This window comes from Rhipicephalus sanguineus, chromosome 5 (assembly GCF_013339695.2).
Source record: "Rhipicephalus sanguineus isolate Rsan-2018 chromosome 5, BIME_Rsan_1.4, whole genome shotgun sequence".
NCBI lineage: Eukaryota > Metazoa > Arthropoda > Arachnida > Ixodida > Ixodidae > Rhipicephalus > Rhipicephalus sanguineus.
The window spans coordinates 88276433-88296044 of record NC_051180.1 but is presented as its reverse complement, the minus strand read 5'-3'; the positions used below and the strand labels follow the sequence as shown (position 1 = coordinate 88296044).

Here is a 19612-nt window from a genome sequence, read left to right as displayed (position 1 = left end):
CATCTGCCGCGGTCCCGCGGTCACCGCGGTGGGGAAGCAGAGTTCGCCGAACGGTTGCAGCAGGTGGAAGAGGGGTCGGAGGTCAGGCCAAACGGTAGCCGGCAGCCTGAACTTCGCTGTCGAGTCCGCGACAGGTACTCGCGGAATCTTCGGCGGTGGCGTAGAACTGGTGTTCTTGCCCAACTTCGGCCAGCGGTAGACAGCGGAGCAGCAGCCCGGAAGCCACCAGCTCGGACCTTCGACCTGACCCCTACACCACTCAGATAAGCGCCATGTTCGGCGGCTCTCCTCTCTCTCGCCGGGACTTTTCGTAATCGGGTGCCATCCCGAGTGTGTTTATCCATCGAGTGTTGTTTTTAGTGTGTACATGTTAGCGTAGTTTTCATTTATCTATTGTCGCGCGTATTTCTCTTTGTTTTGTTCTTTTGAGTTCAGTGTGGTTATCCATCGAGGGTTGTTGTTAGTGTGTACATATTAGCGTAGTGTTCATTTATCTATTGTCGCGCGTATTTCTCTTTGTTTTGTTCTTTCGAGCTCAGTGTGTATTATTTTGTTACCTAGCGTACTCTGATGGTATCGTATTAAAGTGTACTGTGTAGTGTATGCGCGGTCTCCCGACTCTTGCCCCTGGCCCCACGTCCGATCAGGCGTGGACCTATCGCCGGTCACTTTCGAACCACGCACTTCACGTGGGGTGGGTCCGTTGTCCGCCCACCCCCTCCAATCGGAGAGTAAATCTTTGACACCCTCACGCGTTTGCCCTCTCTTGGAATCCAGTCAGTTACCCTTAATGACCACCGGTTATCCTGCCGACGTGCTACGTGGCCGGCCCATATCCATTTCTTCTTCTTAATTTCAACTATGATATCCTTAACCCCCGTTTGTTCCCTGACCCACTCTGCTCTCTTCCTGTCTCTTAAGGTTACACCTATCATTTTCCTTTCCATCGCTCGCTGCGTCGTCCTCAATTTAAGTTGAACCCTCTTTGTAAGTCTCCAGGTTTCTGCTCCGTAGGTAAGTACCGAAACCTGGAGACTTACAAAGAGGGTTCAACTTAAATTGAGGACGACGCAGCGAGCGATGGAAAGGAAAATGATAGGTGTAACCTTAAGAGACAGGAAGAGAGCAGAGTGGGTCAGGGAACAAACGGGGGTTAAGGATATCATGATATATACATTGATAAACGCATTACACATACATCCACACAAGTTTACAAAGTTTCGTTCAGGCTTGTGGCCCGCAAGAAAGTCAACAGCGCTTTAGATTGAACGAAAAAAGCGTTAAACTTGCTGTTAGTAGTTTTTAAACACGGATTTTCGAGAAAGCACGACAGCGTGCCTCCATGGGATGGGAGAATGTACTTCATATTGGTAACATATAAAAGTTATCATAAAAATGAGATTGATTAATTATCTCAAGTTATATGTCAAATTTACTGCCAGCCTTCCAAAAAAAAAAAAATTGGAGGACGCTTAAGCTTAGCATTTAAAGGGACCCTGAAACGATTTTGACGATTTTGTACGAACACATTGGGCGGGTAGAGCAAGTCCTAAGGACCATTTACAGACCGATTTGAGCTCTGTACGTAAACTTTGTAATTTCTTACAAGGCTTTAAAGCTGCGAATCGTCACCGATCACAGCGGCTCAGCCAAACGCGTTTTCAAACCGCCCACTTCCAGTGCGGGTCGTCTTGGAAGCGCGACGTCACGCAGGTGGCTGATCTGATTGGATATGTCCAGTCCTCGTCACTGAACCTCCTGTGGGCAGCGAGCGTCCTCTGCCTCTGTTACAGCGTGCTCCGTGTTCACGTGAGCTGAGTGACAGTGTTTATTTCGAGGTTTCTTTTCTTGAACACAATGAATTGCCCTAGCCGTGTTGTGTACCACATATCTAGCAATTGGTGACTTGTAAAGCTGCGACATCGCGCAATGTTTGTGAGGCATCTGGCGAGCGGAATCCCTTCAGCTCGTCGCTGCAATAAGCGTCGCGCTCTCGTTATCCGTTCAATGCCACGATCCACGTGTCTGCGGCTCTAACTTCACCCCTGAAGACACAACCACATTGTCCGAGTTTACGCTTATCGGTGATTGTTATCGAATTGCTTTTGTTTGTCCACATGCTTTTGCTGGTTGTCGTCGTACAGGAGAATGTAATAAGATGGGCTGGTAGTGTGACGGCACCTGTCGGAGCAGATATCAACCACTCCGCGAGCTTCGTCTTTGTTGCCAGATGGCGTGCTGCCGGGTACACTGGGCCTCCGAGATTTCACGCAACCTGTCGGCGCGTAATATCGGAGGCCATGACTGGGCGAAGGTCAAACCGTCGAGTGCGCACATGAGAGCGCTGCGATCGCCGGCGATGCCAGCGTGTCAGTGAGTTGAGGGTGCAAAGCAGTGGTGAGGAGGAGGGTATAGATAAAATTTGTCCGTAGCGGCCTGAGTACACGGTGCGTCGCTTAATTTCTGGTGTGAATGATTTGGGGATGCTCTTGCCTGAACGCTGACAAAACCTGAAAAAACCGTTTCAGGGTCCCCTTAAAGGCCAACTCCGGCGATTTTTTGGCCATGTCAAAGTAATGGTGCTTTTATGTTCCTGAGACGCTCCTGTTACGGGCCCGATAGCAGAAATACTCGGCAAATTGGAGAATAATTTTAAATAAGCAAAAAAGCGCAACACCGAAACCGAAACCCAACCGAGTGTACTGTCTACGTTTGACGTAGACGTTGTTACGAACAAACCGGAAGTCGTACAAGGCATGCCAGTCACGCTGGCACCGAGTATGAAAACTGTGGCAGCCGGGACGACCAGGGAAGCGCCGGCCAAACCAACGCTGTCTGTCGCCTTGTGCACAGCAGACGCTCGCTGTAGCGGCCGAAGCGCCGAAGTTAGCGGTGCCCTCGGCTGCGTCACTTCCGCCGCCTTCCCAATACTGACGTCACAGACGCAATGTTGCCAATAATTGTGGGAAGCCAGGAGGGCGTTTGCAGACAATCTTTAAAATTCATTTGCAAACAATCTGCGCGCATGTCTCAAGCCTGTAATTTGGCATAAACGACGGAAACGTGCAAATGAACGTACCCAGCGAATTTCATTGAGATCCATCGACCTCGAAAAATCGCCGGAGTTGGCCTTTAAGAGTGGAACACCAGATCGCTTCGGGCTCATTTCGGATCACGTGCTTCCCTTCTTGGTGAACGCCTAAACCATGCCATCAGGAAAGGGACGCCTGTGCGCGTGACATCAGCCGTTATAAACTGTGTTAGGATGCCTGCTGCAAGTATAGTTGCGGATTAGCCACTACGCCATAATTCACCAGTTTAATGCCAACTACGCGTCTGTAAGGCAATAGGCGTACGTAATCAGCTGTACATTTTGTTGATGATGTGGCTGGTGATGATTATTAATTATGGCTAAGCCATTTGTAATGGGTCAACGGCTTTAAAACCCCCACTCTTTACGCAATTCACGTGATGTGACGCCTGGTGCGATTGTACGCTTCTACCGCGAAATTTTACGCCTGTTAACCTGTCTCCGCGCTAGACATGACGCCTGCCTAGAGAATTTTGTTAAAGCAGTTTCAAGCATTGGCGCAGCTCTGTGGTAGAACATGTAACTGCCGCGCAGAGGGCCCGGGTTCAATTCTGGCTTGAACCCTGATTTTTATAATTTGTAAACACCGGGATTTTTTGCGCGCGGACAACACCAATTTTTGGCTGACGATTGAAGCCCCCGACGCTGACACCGCATTTTCTACGACATGGGCTCGTTAGCGCTATTGTGTTGAAATGGTAATTTGTGTCCACGCAGCCCATTGGCGGTCCACTGATATATGTGTCCTTTCTTCAGGAAGCCTATTGTGATTTCCAGAATTGCGCCTCGTGCAACACCGTAGTCTGTAAATTATTATTTGCTGGAAGAAACTATTTACAGGGTCAACATAATGTAATTTTGAAAATAAAATTTTTATTTGCAGACCCCCTGAAAGCCACCTGCGAGACCCGTATAGCTGTGGACTCCAAATATTTTCAATCATTTGGGCGCGACAAGCGGAAGCTTGTGAAGTACTTGGCCGTCCTGGTAGCATTTGTGAGTCAATAGTTACTTTATTATAGTGATAGACTGAGTCGCAAAAATGTGCACTAGATAAACAGTTATGCTAAAAATACCCTAAGGTAGTAAAATGAAGCGCAACACTGTTTACTAAAAGACCAGCCCGGCTACAGCTGTATAGTTCTTCATAATTACCTATAAAATAATCTGAAGCCGGATGCTCTTGTGCGCACGAGAACGCAGGGATACATGGTAACTTCGTATTGATATTGTTCTCAGAGAGCTAGAACCCTTTGAAAGCGCGCCTGGCTAGCGGCGTTCCGTTTTTCAATACATTTCACTTTGTCCTAAAACAGCACGCAAAGTGAAAAATTTCTTAGTCTTTCACAAAATAGCGTTTCATTGATTTATTAAGGTTTTGCCTTGGACGTACAATTAAATGACACCTAAACAGGAAGGGCTGGCTTATTACTTGTTGGACACATGAGAAGTTTGTACTTGTTCTGCTACAGATAGTTGTGTGTCTACTCTTTTCGCCGCTTGAGTATGCATTAAGATTAGTAAACTTTATTGTAAGGTGTAAAACGGGTGTATAAAATACGTCATTTGGAAAACCCTGTTTATACGGTCATATCCACGATTTCTAGGTCATGATTCGCTTAGCTTCAGTCAACATAAGTCTTGCAAACGCATATACAGTCATTTTATTGATGATACGATACTGGTGAGAAAACTTAAATGAACGGTGGCACTAGACTTCTCTCTAGGTGACAGCGTATTACTGTCCATTTCTTCTTCTTCTTACTCGTGTTCTTTCTTCTGTATCTTATCTATTACTGCCCCTTTCCCCCACCCCACGTATAGGGAAGCCAATCGAGCCGCCAAAACTTGGTTAAAACTCCCTGCCTTGCCGCTTCGTTTCTCTAACTTTCTCTCTATGCCTACAGCAAAGTCGTCGTTTATATGATGGAATACGACGGACGTAGTACCTTTAGCTCGTTGAAGCAGGTGTCCTAGTGGTACTTTGTGTGGCTACGTTAAGTGTAGTTAACACCGTGGTGTAGTTATAGGAAGATTACGAAAAAAAAAAACATTATTTCGGTTGTGTACGTGCTGGAAGACATACCAGTTGGCAAGCCGTTTCAAGACACGAAGCGATCGTAATGAGAGGTCCATTTAATGTCTAAACAGACCTTTCACAAGACACGTAGGCTTTCTTTGTCTATTACAATGACATGTGAGTGTTTTATGCCTCAGTCCACCAAGACTTTATTTACGTATTTCCGTCATGCATATGACGTTGGTAAAGTGCACGCTAACTGATGACAAATAAAAATTAGAAGAAAAAGTTCTATTGACGCGAATCACCTGCGAATCAAATCCACCACCTCTCGGCCCGCGATGATAGGTGCCAGGCGCTTTACCCACAGCGCTACCGATGCACATTTACGAGGCTCCACAAACCCACCTTATATCTCTCACACACTCTCTCGCACAGTGCTCTTGGTTGGCGGGGCGGTGTCGCCCTCTGGGAGCGGTGGAGTGAAGTACTGCGTGATGACACTAACGAGCGCCGATGGGGAGCGGTTCGGGGACGACGCAGTTATAGGGCGCCTTGATGCCAGCGAAGGAACGTTGGCCGCGCTGGCATCGAGGAGGCGCCCTAGACGCAGTTGGGTGCTTTGCCTTTCGCGTCGTGTGAGCGTGTGACGGCTCATCGCCAGAGTAGTGCAGCTCCTACATGCGCCAACGGTGCTCTCCACCGCCTACTGCTTCGAGTGCGATGGCACCAACTAATAAAACTGCCGCAATAAGCACCGCAGAAAGCCAACGGCTTCGACAGCTGAATGTTGCACCTCGGTAGAGCGAGACACACGCCAGCGGGAAGCGAAACGCCTTCGCGCGTTCGCGGCTCAAGCTACGACCCTCTACCTCCCGCGTTCCTGAAGCGCAGTGTGAAAGCGTATGCATGAGCACATGCGTAGGTCCCCTTATTACTGGGGAACGCACACGTTTCCGTTTCTCTCCTTAATCGGCGACTCTTTGAAGGAGTGCATATCGAGTGCCTGTGTTTATTATGTGCTTGATGCCATTTATACGCGGGATTCACCATATTCTGTGTCCTGGTATATTTTAACAACTTCAGCTACCACAAGGGTTAAATCATGATCATAGGCTCTAGTCGTTGGCATGGAGATGTGTCCCTAAGCGTACACGTGGGTGCATCCACGTCAAATGGTGATGTAGCTGCCAAACACCCACAGACACTGTACAAGCTCTCATATATCAATGCACAATAAACTACTTCTGTGAACAGACGTTTCACTTTCACGTTATACGGATTAATGTGATGAAGGGATCCGCCACCATCTGCTGCACCGCCATCTTAGTGAAATTTTCTACGTCTATTTCTTATGTTCAACTTAAATTTCATAAACACATTTAATAGCACCTGCTTCTGTCTGTGTTGAAAGTGAAAGCAATGCATATTGTTTAATGAAAGTAAAGCTTTCCAGAATGTTTCTACAAATATTGGACACTTATGTGCACGATGTAATAAAAATTCATGGCGAAAAACAATTATTTAAGGATGGCATTAAAATGGACACTCTAACGTTGTTAAAGATACCTCACCATTAGTGTGTATTAAGTGTTTCATAACATACCAGTATGTCTACGGGCTATATATATCATAGTTTTTGAGAAGCATTGCGTTTCGTGGAAAGCTGCGCTATCTTGTCGTGGAAATATTCTTCCCCCTTTTTCTAGCGGAAGCAATTTTTCTTGATCTGTTGTTTAAGGAGACCCTAAGTACACGACGACGGAAGACTTTTGGGAGACACGACGATAAGAATTAAAATTAAGATAGCTTCCTTTGTGGCGTCGTTTCCGCTAGATAGAGAACAGATAGATATCTTTCTCATACTTACCCATGACATTTGCGGTGGGCATAGCTTGATTTAAGTTTGAAAGAAGGTTTTTGCCTAATGCCAAGAAAATGATTGTGATTGCCACATGAAGAAAGGAGGAGCAGGCGACAAAACAGATGCACTAGTAAAGCGGACGATGACAATAATGTGCAAAATACTTGCTATAGGAAATAAATTGAAACATTTAGTCAGAACCAATCTCTTATGGCTGTCCATGTCATGTAACAGCATGTTATGTAAAATATATGATACTCTCTCCAGGATTGGTTTCTTTTGCTGGGACACTGCCTGCAGAATCGACGCGCCGGCAACAATGGGCTCATCCTTAGAATAGTGCAATAGTGAATTGCACTTTACTGGCGAGATAGCACGCATGGGCTCCAGAGCAGAAATCCCGAAAAAGAATTTGCACAGCTTGCATTAAGTCGCGCAAGGCTGGGTCACAGCAGAGCTGCTGGGCACCTAGCTGGTCCTGGCTTGGTTGGCTTTTTGCCCTTTCACATCTCTCTTTTCCCCACCCCTTGCTATTCTATGCTATACATGGCTATGCTTGCTGTCTTTTATTTCTGTCTTTTTTTCGTATGTCTGTTTCTTTCTGTCTCCTATTCTCTCTATTTCCTTCTCTTTCTATCTTTTCCTCTCTTTCTATCTCTTTCTCTCTATGTACTCGTTCTCCCCTCCTCCTCACCTTCCTATCTGTTCTCCTCACTCTCACATGCCTTTCCCGCCCCCTTGATATGCTATGCTATGCTATGCTCTGCTAGCATGCCTGGATAGCCTAGTGGTTACGACGCTCGCCTTCGGAACGTGGGGACGCGATTGAGCACGTACCGGTTCATGATAATGACAATTTTCTATCTATGACACACGGCAAACCTCGACCATTACAGCTCTGCTGTAATAACCATAGCGAGGATTTCCTTACTGAATGAATCGTGCTTTTGATGAACGGAGTCTGGGGGATGCGAGCTGCATTTCTTTCACTTGGGTAATCAGGTATTGTGGTTGGTTTTACTGGGTGTTTGGGCAGAGAACTGCTTGTGCAAGTAACTACTGGATATGTAGAGGTAGTTTCGATGGGGACACTATGGAGTGTTTTAAAAGGACGTCCGCAGTCGCACTGGGGACGCATCTTGCCTGGGAAATGGCTAGAAGCCTGCATCCGGACTCCGCAGAGCTACTGGGGACGTCCAGAATATGCAATTCGGAAAGGCATTGGCGCATTTAATCCGTGGGCGTACACGGTTGAGTGAACATGATCTTTTGCGCGCTATCGGGTTTTCCTCCCTTCTTTTTATTTTGATAACATCACACGTTAACGCGATTTCACCATCCTCGAGGGCGCTATGGCCACGGTTCGAGCATTTAGAGCGAAAGTACGCGTCGTTCTAAAAAATTGTTTCTTTGTTCGTTTATTTTCAGACGAATTTGAAGTTCCGCACATTTCACGACTATATATTACAATTCCAGCTTCTTATAACGGGAATTGTGATTTTTACGGTAAGTGAAACGGTAGAATATGCTAGGCTCTATAGAAAAAGAACTTTCACAACGCCTTTTTGCAATGCATATGCAGCTACAAGGAAATCTTGGTCTCGTTACATGTATTTATAAAAAAAATATTACCGAAGTGTCAGGATGCATTTATGTCAAGGAATTTAAATTTTCTATAACTGGTTACTGCAGATCCAGCACTATAGGACCTCCTATAGTGCGATGTTGTGTCACTAAGCCCCGCGGTGTGTGCTGATTCCTGGTCAGAACGGCCAAATTTTTATGTGTTTGAGAAGCGAGAACATCCATATATTAAGGCGAAAGCCTTAAGGGGCCATGTTTGCGCTCTCGTCCGCGAGACTTGCGCGAGACTTTACGAGGCCACAATGCTTCGCGACGGTCCCGCAAGGTCTTTCAAGGCTCCGTCCCAAAACCCACGTGACCGTTTTCGAGCGACGACGCCACATCATGACGTCATTACTTGGCGTCCGTCATGACGTCACAGATCCCAGCAATTTTTGACGTCATCCTGAAGTCACGGTGGCATGGCGTCACATGATGACATCATCACACGACATCGTTGGTCGGTCAAAGGTCGGCGGATCCCGGAGGCAGTTCAATGCTATGTGGGGTGTAGAAAGCTTTGAATGCCTCCGTTCCCGGTAGCAGTTCAAAGCTAGGTGCAGGAAGCTTTCGCGGAGGCGGGGGAGGGATCAATACAATCAAGCGAGAAGCAGGAGCAGTCTTTCGCCTTCGAGCCGTATTAGGCGAACGCATAAGGGAGTGTGATTTTGTGTTATTTCTTTGAGTTAGGTGTACGCTAAAGCACTCCAGAGGGCCCAATTATCTTGTTAGTCCCACTTGGCATGACTGGCTTCGTCGTGGCTTCGTTGTAAATTTTAGAATTTTACACACTAATGATGTTTGAAACATACAGTAGGACGGCAAGAGATGACCTAAACGAAGATCGGTCCCCAGACTTGTCCGCATTATTTAGAACTTCGCCTACACACCATAAAACTGCACATCTTCGATTTTTTCATTGCATGATTAACCAAACAGTGTACTAGTATGCGTTGTATAGACAAAGAGGGCATTGGAGGTCGCCGAAAAGGCAACGAAGAAGATTGTGTAGTGATTATCTGAATTTGATTATATTGTAATGACGAAGAGAGCAAATGAGAGGACCCTTGCTCGATTTTTTATTCCACCACATGTGCCCGGTCTCTCAACTAAGCTTGTGGCTCAATTCCGTGGACCCTACCACACTGTTGACTGTACTCTCGCAAACTACGTGGTTGAGACACTGACGCCACCTGACAATGTGCGGCGTCGCAGTTACGAGAACATGCATGTCAGCCGACTCAATTCCTTCAACGATACCATCATCGTGTCATCCCAGTGAGTTGCCAGAATGGTTACTCATTCCTTTTGAGGCCATTCCAAAGACGAGGGGAGCACAAGTTGCGCTGCTGCCGATTGGCTCCTGAAGGGACAAAGACGAAAACCGAAGTCTCGGTCCGGCGGCCTTTGTCAAGCTTGCGCTAAATTAGGACTGCTGAATGGTAAGGCTGTGGAAGCCACACAACGATGAATGTCGTGCACGAAAGAATAATCAGTTGTCTTCTCACTCTAATAAATTTAATTTACACAAAAATTTCATTTCTTGCTTCCTTTCTGGCGCCGAATTTTTACTTTTTCCCACGCGTGACACGCGGCATATTGAATTACTAAAATAGTGAAAACATTCATGCACAATTAGTCTCATCGTGCCGCTGTGTAACTTCGTTGTGACATATAAACAACACTTAGGAAAAGTGCTGTGCAAAACACTCAATGACAAGAAGGAAAGTTGCAGACTTGTTCGAGCTCTGCCATAATTTCACTACGATTGGTCGCTACCAAGTAAAAATTTGCTACACATGAGCGAAGAGGCGACATAGGTTGACAGCGAAGAAAATCTTGGTAAAATATTGGTGACATAATTGCGTCATTGCAACATGCCGCGCAAGAATCTCCCTGAGCTGACAAGCATGAAAACCCATCCATTAAACCCTGTATTTAACTGCGTTCTTGGTTATTCTTTGTGAACGTGCATTGCCTGTTGCGTTAATATAATGTGTGGTAGTCTGCTGAAATTGGCGCCCTTCGAGATAAAATTTCTCAAAAGTTGGCACTATAGCTAGTGTAGCAGCCGTCACCATTTTATGTATATTACACAATTTATGTTTTCGTAGGCATTTTTAACGAACTACATTAATGACAAGTAAAAAAAGACGTTTCGATAATCTTCATTGCAGTCAAAGAAAGAGCCATTCATAAAGAAAGCTAATGGTGATCAGTCGGTCATGCTTAGCAACACGCTGGCAGATCTGAATACATACGTAGAAAAAGACCAAATCTTTCGTAACGACGACGCCGTCATTCTTCTCACAGGGTAAGAGATTGACAACTTGTTTCAATAATTATTACTGGGATTACTTATAATTCGTAAGAAGACTACCAGGTTGGGGCGGGGGGGGGGGGGGGCGTGATTCATACGTCTCGATAAGAAAGGAAATTCTGTGGAAACAATTTCGCGATTATACACGAAGTTCAAGCGACAGCCGGCGTTCCGGTTTGCCGATAATCAAGTTGGCGAAGTTGTGGGGTGTTGTCAGCGATACTTCGAAAGATAGCTAAGCAACGACCAGTTATATTGTATTGAAAGCAAGAATTGCGGGCAGTTTGCACTAAGTCGCGCAAAGCTTGGCACAGCGAAGCATGGAGTCGTCGTCGCTCGTACTCCCCGTCGACCGACACGTCTAGCTTCGAGATGCGCGGCTTCCTCCTCGCGAGTACGTAGCCAGGCTATGCACTATAGAGTGGAGGTTGCGCGTGATGTCGCTGTCGGTGGGCGTGGCTTAGTTACTGCGCATGCGCGGCTTGGCCAAGTGGAAGCGGTATCTGGTCGCTAGACGACACGATGCTTGCTTCCTCTTTCTTTCAATCTTATTTTCTCTCTCTCTATTTCTCTCTCTTTCATTGATCTGCCTTTCTGCATTTCTTTCTCTCTATTTCTCTCTTTCTCACTCTTTCAGTGCTACGCTTTACTCTCTCTCCCCTCCTCCTTTCCCTTCTCCTGAGCATCACATCGCTCCTCCTCACGCTCACTTCCCTTCTCCCCCTTGATACACTATACTGTACAAGGCTAGCGTGCCTGGATAGCCGAGTGGTTAGGACGCTGGCCTTCGGATCGAGGGTACGTGTGTTCGAATCCCGCTTCGTGAAGAATTTTTTTTCGGCAATAATTTTTTCCTTTCTCTTTGTTTCCGTCTCTCTATTTGTTTCTCTCTTTCTTCCTTTCTTTTTTTCTTTCTCTTTTTGTACTCGTTCTCAGGTAGCTGCACAGTGGCACATGCCCATTAAAGGCGCCCTGCAACACCTTTCTTAGTTATATTGGAATAGTCTCATTATTGACGTATGACTCTTCACGAGTCATATGCCGCAAAAAGTTTTCGAATCCGTCAAGTCTAAGTGGTGTTACCAAATTATAGAGATCACGTTCCGCAGCTTTCTCCCTCAACTCAACGCCGCGAGCGCGCGGAAAGCTGCGCGGGGCGTGAAGGGAGGGAGGGCGGAGGTGCGAGGAGGCGCCGAAGGGTTACGTCAGCGCCGGCGGCATTTTTTTTTCTTCATTTTTTTCTCTCTGGCGTCTCGGCGCAACCACGTGGTCTGTGGCGCCACTTCCGGTCGGCTTGCGCGGTCGTCGTCGTCGAGCGGAGCCCATCGCACCGTGTATCGCGCGTGCTTGAAAACAGCGAGTCGGTTTGGTAATGTTAGGTGTGCACCTCGAACTGCCGTAGTGTTTTCATTGCTCTGCGAACCATGGACGCAAACTTGCGTGCGCGTTTGGAACGAATGACAGCTGAGATGGGTTTCGACCCACACTCCGATACACCGCCTCGTCGCACTGCTCGCGCTTGAATCGTATTCAACACGGCAAAGCTGCGTGCACCCTTCTCCCAGTGGCAGTACTTCGATGCTGTTTGCTCTTCGAATGCGGGCGCACAGCGAGTGCGGGCTGACAACAAAGAACTAAAGACTAGAAGAAAGGATCGTGGGGCATCGGGCCGGCGCGGACCCATCCCCCGGCTGTCTGCAGCTACCATGAAAATGCGAGTCTGCTTGGTTGCTGTGTCGCGGTTTCTCGGGAACCTGAGACTACGGGGAGGATACGCCGAGGTACGGCTCGATGACATACTGAACAGACAGCGAACGGGACTCTCGCCATACAGCGAACACAGGTATCCTAAGCTAGCTGGCGCCAGCATTGTTATCGGAGAAATGCTGCACCGCTGCCTCGGTCGGTCGTGAGAACGTGCCGACGATGCAGTTTCCAGCTGACGAGGCAACACTCGAACGGCTGCCACTCTCAACGGCAACCGGCGATGGTCAAAAGCACAGAAATATTCACGATTTCGGCACTGCACATGGTGAAGAAAACGCAACCACGCAACTACGAGCAGACGAGCTGTCGGTGAGACCGGAAGTGCTAATATTAATGCTTGTTCGGTGTTTTAACGGCATAACACAATATAAACATACATATTATCTACTTATTGAACTCAAAATTAACAATGAAGGTAATAATGAGGGTGTTGTCGTGATTATAACATTAGCCAATGGTGGAACTGCCGACAATCGCGTCATATATTGCGGACTAATACATCATTTGTCGAGAGAAGAGGGAGCGATTTTCAGCTGACTTTGAAAATTTATTGTAAATTCCAGGGCGCTCGCTTCACTATAATATTTGGCTCACGTGTTCGCGGGAGCCTCGACTACCGATTGGCAGCGCTTTTTGACCCTGCTCAAAAAGTGTTGCAGGGCCCCTTTAAGGTGATGATAGTTTTCTGCGATCGACTAAAAACGAACGATTTTCTAAACAACTTCGCTGTTAAAAACACCAATGACTGCACCACGAATAGAAATATAACCACGTCGCACCTACAGGCTGGGAAGTAGTGCGTCATAAGGAAAATATATGTGAATCTACAATCTTAATGAGGTCCCGCTTAAAGTGCTAGATATACCCAGGAAGCCAGACATTTTTCATCTGGTTTTCTGGATATAGCCAGCACTTAACCAGGGCATGATTAAGAGTGTAGATGAAATATACTAGTCAAGGCAAAGGGACACATATAAGTGTAAAGAGAAATTCGGACGGAAAGATTTTCATTTGACTGAAAATACAACTTGGTACCAGGGGATGCTGAACCAATGTCTTGAGCATTGTGTGTGCGATGTTCAATGGATTTAGCTGGGTTAACAGCTATTTTCAAGGTCCCTCACGCTATAACTACGAGAGTCACTAGACAACGTTGCCAGAATTAGAGCCCGTGCACATATTTCTGATGGTGTGACCGCGAAAAAAACCCGTCGTTATGAGCTTAACCACATCTACAGTTAAAGTGATGGAAATCATGAATTCAGCAGTCAGTCGCTGCGTACCTGTAGAGCATATTTTGAATTATTCCTTCAGGCTTGACTTGGCCACGAATTACGGCGCTGGAGTTGCTCCCCGCCGAAGTATAGTAGGTGAGTTGACCGAAATCTTGGCACAAATATCACGCCTCCATGTTTATCAAATATACCAGGAGTGTGCTGACTTGATGTAGAAGCACATGGTGGAAGGTCAATATATCTGGGGTCGCCACAATAGAGAGCTTTAGTGTGTGTGTTTTCTCAATGGAACGCATCTTTACATGAAGAACGTTCAAAAACACGTCTATGCAGAGCTTGAAAACGCGATTATATAGGCTTTCCATTCTTGCACTTTGCACTCAGCCACTCAACAAGTGTATGCATACCATCTTATTGCAAGCAGATGCATACCAAGCAGGCCTTTGCTACAATGACACGGCCAGCTATGGCCACTAGATACATGGTTGCAGATTCCACAAGGCACTTCTTCGCTTCATACACAACATACGGCACACATCTAGTACGCCGGTCACACTGGCAGACTTAGTGTCATTTTGAGCGAGTGCACTTACGCCCCCAGAATGTCACTTTGGCGGTGCGCTGCTACACGAGTAAGGGAAGTGTACTTCAGAAATGATAGTAATGTTGATGGGTAGTTAAGTAGCGCAACAGATATTTGTTATTTCAGGCAATTTTCCTTAAGTAACAATGTGTTATAGCTATATCAGCCCTTAATACAGCCTTTAGGCACAAACGTGGTGGATGCGGCCACACTCTAAGAAAAAAAAAGAGTATGCGTGACTCTTTTCGGAGAGTTCTGACTTGCCACGTATAGGACTCTCTTTAAATAGTCACGGTGACTCTCTTGGTGGGTTAGGGTCGGCTCGCTCCAGGAGAGTCCCCTGACCCTCTAGGAAGAGTGCAAAGACCCTCCTCGGGAGGATCACGTTACCACTTATAGGGAGTCAGACGACTCTTGCCGGTAACGCTCCTAGGAGGGTCAAGGGACCCACACCGAAGCATCAAGCGACTCCACAAGTATTTTAAGCTACTCATTTGATCCTTGCTCTACTTTTGCGCGACTACTGTTGAAAATAGTGGAGTATTCATTTTAAGCGAGTCCAATAATGCTTGCCGTTCTGCCCAGCGACTGTAAAAAAGGAATAGTTCAGTTTTAGCATTATTTTAATAAAACTCGTCAAAACAACACATATTTTCCAGCAAAGTTAATATAAAGCGCGAAAAGATGGTCTGTGATTTCCAATTAAGAAGTTTGGGTATTCCTCATTTACATGCTTCTATGAGTATAGCCAACTAAAATGTGTGACTGTGATGTGCACAGTGTCATATGGTGCTAAATGAACAGCAGAAATCGCCATCATGTTTCCATATTTATTCCTTGTGATTAAGAATAAATAAAAGTGGTGACGGCTTGAGGCATCAGACTTGTGGCTTGCTAGGTTGTCGCTCCTGTCCAGCGTGAGCACCATGAAAAACGGTATCTGAAAAGCAGAACGTGATATTATGATGAGAAAATGAAATTGTAGTAAAGGTTTGCAAACCCTACACAATAAGTGGTTCACACAGACATAATAAAGGCTAACAACAAAACAACAAAGCACATCCTCCAGTAGCCAGGGGCATGCCGTGAGCGGTTATTGACCGCATGTTTTACAAACGTAACCCATCCTGAAATACTCAGATAAACAGATGCGAGTACTAGGGCCCGAACAACACCCAGCGCGTGCGTACGCCGTCTACGTCGAGATCAGACATGTCATATGCTAGAATTAGCGCACATAACTCCCACAATCACGTACACTCACTCTATTCTGTTATAGCGCCCAACGTCATTGCAGTGTATGCAAACCACGAAAACAGCAAACAGAAACGAGGGAAAAAAGTGCACGCCGGCGGCCGCAACAACGCGCGCCGTCGAAAGTCTAGAGCTTTTTCACTTTACCGGCGAGGCGTGTCCAACTTGAGTGACTACCGCGTACATTCTGGAAGCCACCGTACTATATCTGCACCTCAAACTACCGTCTTAAAGCCAACAAAAACCATACATATAGTGCGTCTGAGCGTTCTGTACACAGGCTTTTTTTTTTTTCACGTTCCCACGCGTGGAAGCACGCTGCACACTCAAGGTCGATGGAAATGTTATTATGAGGTAGACTAAAGTGCATCTCAAAACGACATCTTGCACCTTCAGTAGTGCAGACACGCCGTGCGATCAGCAAGAAATGACCCTCGATTATTGTTTGCATCACTCACTTTATGGGAGCTTGTACAGCAACGCGCATAACGGTGGCAACTCGTTAACTGACAGCTTTAGTTGGGCATCAGCAACAGCCCGCGGATACAGGCTACTGTTGGAAAATGGCTGGCAGATTCCGCAGAGCTGCTGCAGACGCCCAGCTAAAGCTGTATAATTAGTACCTACGAAAGCAGTACACTCACCGTTAACTGGCGCCCATTGTCGGTGTCCGCAGCTCCATGAATATTCCGCCCTCCAAGCGTCACTTTGTGCACGGAGCCGGCGTCAACACCACCGAAGACGCGCAACCAACGCAACCACGCAACGCATTCCAATAGACCAGGAGACTGAGACGACTGAGACACTGAGACGACTGAGAGAGGAGAGCGGCGCGCCACCCCGGTGCCAACCCCGTCTGCGTCACCGAGCAAGGCGCCACAACGGCGCCAAAGGGCAAGCGTGCGATATGTATGGCGTATACGGCGGCTCTTCCGTATACCGAAGCCAATCGAAACGCGCTTCAGGAGGGTCCAGTGACTCCTTCCCAAATGCGAACTCTTTTTCTCTGCGTGTACCTTCCAAAAGGGGTCAGATGGACACCCGAAGAGAGTCACGGTTCCATGACCCTCTTTGACTCTCTTTTTTCTTAGAGTGCATTGCCTGTGCTCGGCATGCCCCCGACGGCCGTGGCTGTAAACTGCCAAAGAGCGAGAATAGCAAAGTAGTTTTTCGTCGTATAGCATGTTTTATTACATGGCAATATTCCTAATAACGAAAACGGTTGTTAAAAATACTACGAACGTCACTTTGTGCATTAGCGTATTTATTTACGAGCCACTATCGCCAATGCTACACACTCCGACGTAGTGAAGCGAGTTTGGTGAGCGCACTCGCCGGCAAGTGCGCTTTGCAGCGAGGGTCACTAAGCGTTCCCGTGTCACAGCGTGCATATGACATCGTAGGAGGCAGCATGACGTACCGCAGATACCATTGTGTGGAAAGCCTCCCTGGAGCTTCCCAGGGACTCAATTACATTTTGTAATAGATTAACGATTAATCGTTCCCTGGCTTCTCGTCTGAGCTATTGATCACTGTCGTTGCGGGCTTTGCGCTTAGACGTGCGGACTGTCTAAATTCAACGGAAACTTCTGGTTATCTTGCCAAGGAGGATTGACGCATCAGGGGTATCCCATCCAGTCACTCATACGGCGCACACATATGAATAGTCGGTCCCCTGTGAAGGTTTGGCTTTGTGGTTTCCTAGCAAAGAAAATATATTTTAGCAAATGTTCTAATCTTAACACAGAGCTCTTTAGCTCATGCCTGTAGCGTATTTCCTCCATTAACGCATATTATCTAAGACAGAACGTTTATTCTCACAGGAAGTCTTGAAGATTAAGGAAGATTATGGCAGCTTCGCACTAGTGGTGCCACGCCTGAAGGAAGAGCGGAGCAGGGCGGCCTTCCTTGTTTCTCTTTAGTTTTATTTCTTCTTCGTTTTTTTTTCTTTCTCTCTGTTCATTGTGTCTCTTTTTTGTATCTGTCTCTTTCTTCTTATTTTTTATCACTCAATTTAATTATTTCTTTTTGTCGCTCTTTCTCTTCTCTCTCTCTCGCTCTCTATTTATCGCTTCCTCTTTCTTTCTATATCTTTCTCTATCTCTGTTTCTTCCTCTCTCATTGTTTCTCTCTGTTTCTCTCTCTGTGTATGTTTCCTGTCTTTTTATATTTTTATGTATTTATTCCCTCTATTCCGCTCTCTTTTTCTCTTCCTGTTTCTTTCTATCGCTTCTTTCTATCTTTTTATCCTTCTTTCGCTCTATTTTCTATCTCTTTCTTTGTCTCTTTCATTTTCACGTGCTTGTTTTGGTTTGACACTCGCACCTTCTGTACACAGTAGTGGGGCTTGTCCAATTGCTGTGGCGCATACCCACTTGAGGAGTTTTGCACGACGGAGCACAAGTTACCGATAGCTCAAACAGCTACACTTTAAAGAAATGAAGCGAGCGCGTGCTGGTTCCTGAAGCGATCGTGTGCCCGTTCATGATGGTAATAACTTTTTTACGACGGATCACAAGTTACCGACAGCTTAAATAGCTTCACTGTTAATATTACCCACTGCACTAGCTTCCTTTTGCGCTCTCTCGATTGTTTTGGCTCTGTGTATCTGCTGTTTCTGTTGCATTGGGCTGACTATGCACGTAAGGCCACAAAATACGACCCATCAGTCTGCGGGAGCTCGCAAGTGAAGGAAACTTCATAAAAGGTAAAATTGTTATCGAGCAGCTTAATTTCTTCGGCCTACACGAACCTTCCTCTACCTTGCGGGTTTCTGCAGAACTGATTTGCTGTAAAGATTTGCGCGATTTCTGTGTGTTGTCGATGAATTCGCTCTCCTCTGCGATCCGCTAGCCTTCTGGTTAGCCCATTAGGTGGGTACCTCCGCGTGTGTAGTAACGTTCGGGGATGGACATCCATGGCATCTGCAGATATTCATGTTCACGCAAGAGCAGCAGATGATATGTGAACATGTGCAGACGCAATGGGCAATGGCATGGCCACTACATAAAAAAAAAGGGTGAGGCCTGCTGCGTCGCGTCGCCGTCAATAGGCGAGCGTGTTTGGCGGAGTTGATAGATAACGCCGCTGTTTCTGGTGAGGACGCCACCGTTCGGGGACACAAGGCGAACGCCGGTTCGTGCCATAATGTGGTTGCCTCAGGATCTATGATGGTTCGTATGCGTTTTCGTGTGCTGTTTCGTGTGATCATGTGTGAGTGAGTTTTCTTGATGTTTCTCCAAATGTCTAGCGTTCTTTAGTGGGCGCCTGTGTGACAGCCAGTATTTCTTACGGTCCGATGCAGAGAAACTGTTGTGTGTCGCTCTGTGACTCAAACACCAGAAAATACGCGACTTGTGAAATATCACAAGTTAGCAAGTGGGAGTAGGTCTCTGGTAGGTAGGTTGTCGCGTAAACCTCTCTCAAGGAAGTTTCTGCGTTTATAAATAAACCCTTCCTTCTTTTTAATGAAATTGCGATAAATGTAACAAACTACTGGTCGAATCATTTCACACATTTATTGCCTGCATTTGCACTTGCAAAGCTTGAACAACCTCACGTATATTGACAATTTGTTTCCAATTAATGACTTAAGAAGGTACATCCCGGCGTGTAGTCAGGGGTTTTTCTGTGGGGAGGGGAAGAGGGGGTGGGGGGTAAGTCGCAAGGGGATTTTTCATGCTAAGCGCGGGGGCGAGGGGAGCTGTTGGGAGAAACATGCTTATCAGGAACACCGGCAGGCGGATGGAGAGGAAAAATTGGCCGCGTATCTGCGTGCTTCGCTGCAATGTCGTCTAAAGACGATAGAAGAGGCGCTGCGTGTGATATGGGCGCCATCTGGTAATACGTCGGGAA

The 19612-nt window shown here is 46.6% G+C and overlaps 1 protein-coding gene across 1 annotated transcript in view; it reads left to right on the top strand.

Moving 5' to 3' along the window:
* Window positions 1–19612, top strand: part of LOC119394808 (metalloproteinase-like) — a 51048-nt gene that overhangs the window by 26856 nt on the left and 4580 nt on the right. The window contains exons 6-9 of the mRNA XM_037662112.2: window positions 3975–4087; window positions 8404–8481; window positions 10776–10912; window positions 14000–14055. Coding sequence (XP_037518040.1) covers window positions 3975–4087; window positions 8404–8481; window positions 10776–10912; window positions 14000–14055 — 384 coding nt within the window. The remainder of the gene's footprint in view (window positions 1–3974; window positions 4088–8403; window positions 8482–10775; window positions 10913–13999; window positions 14056–19612) is intronic.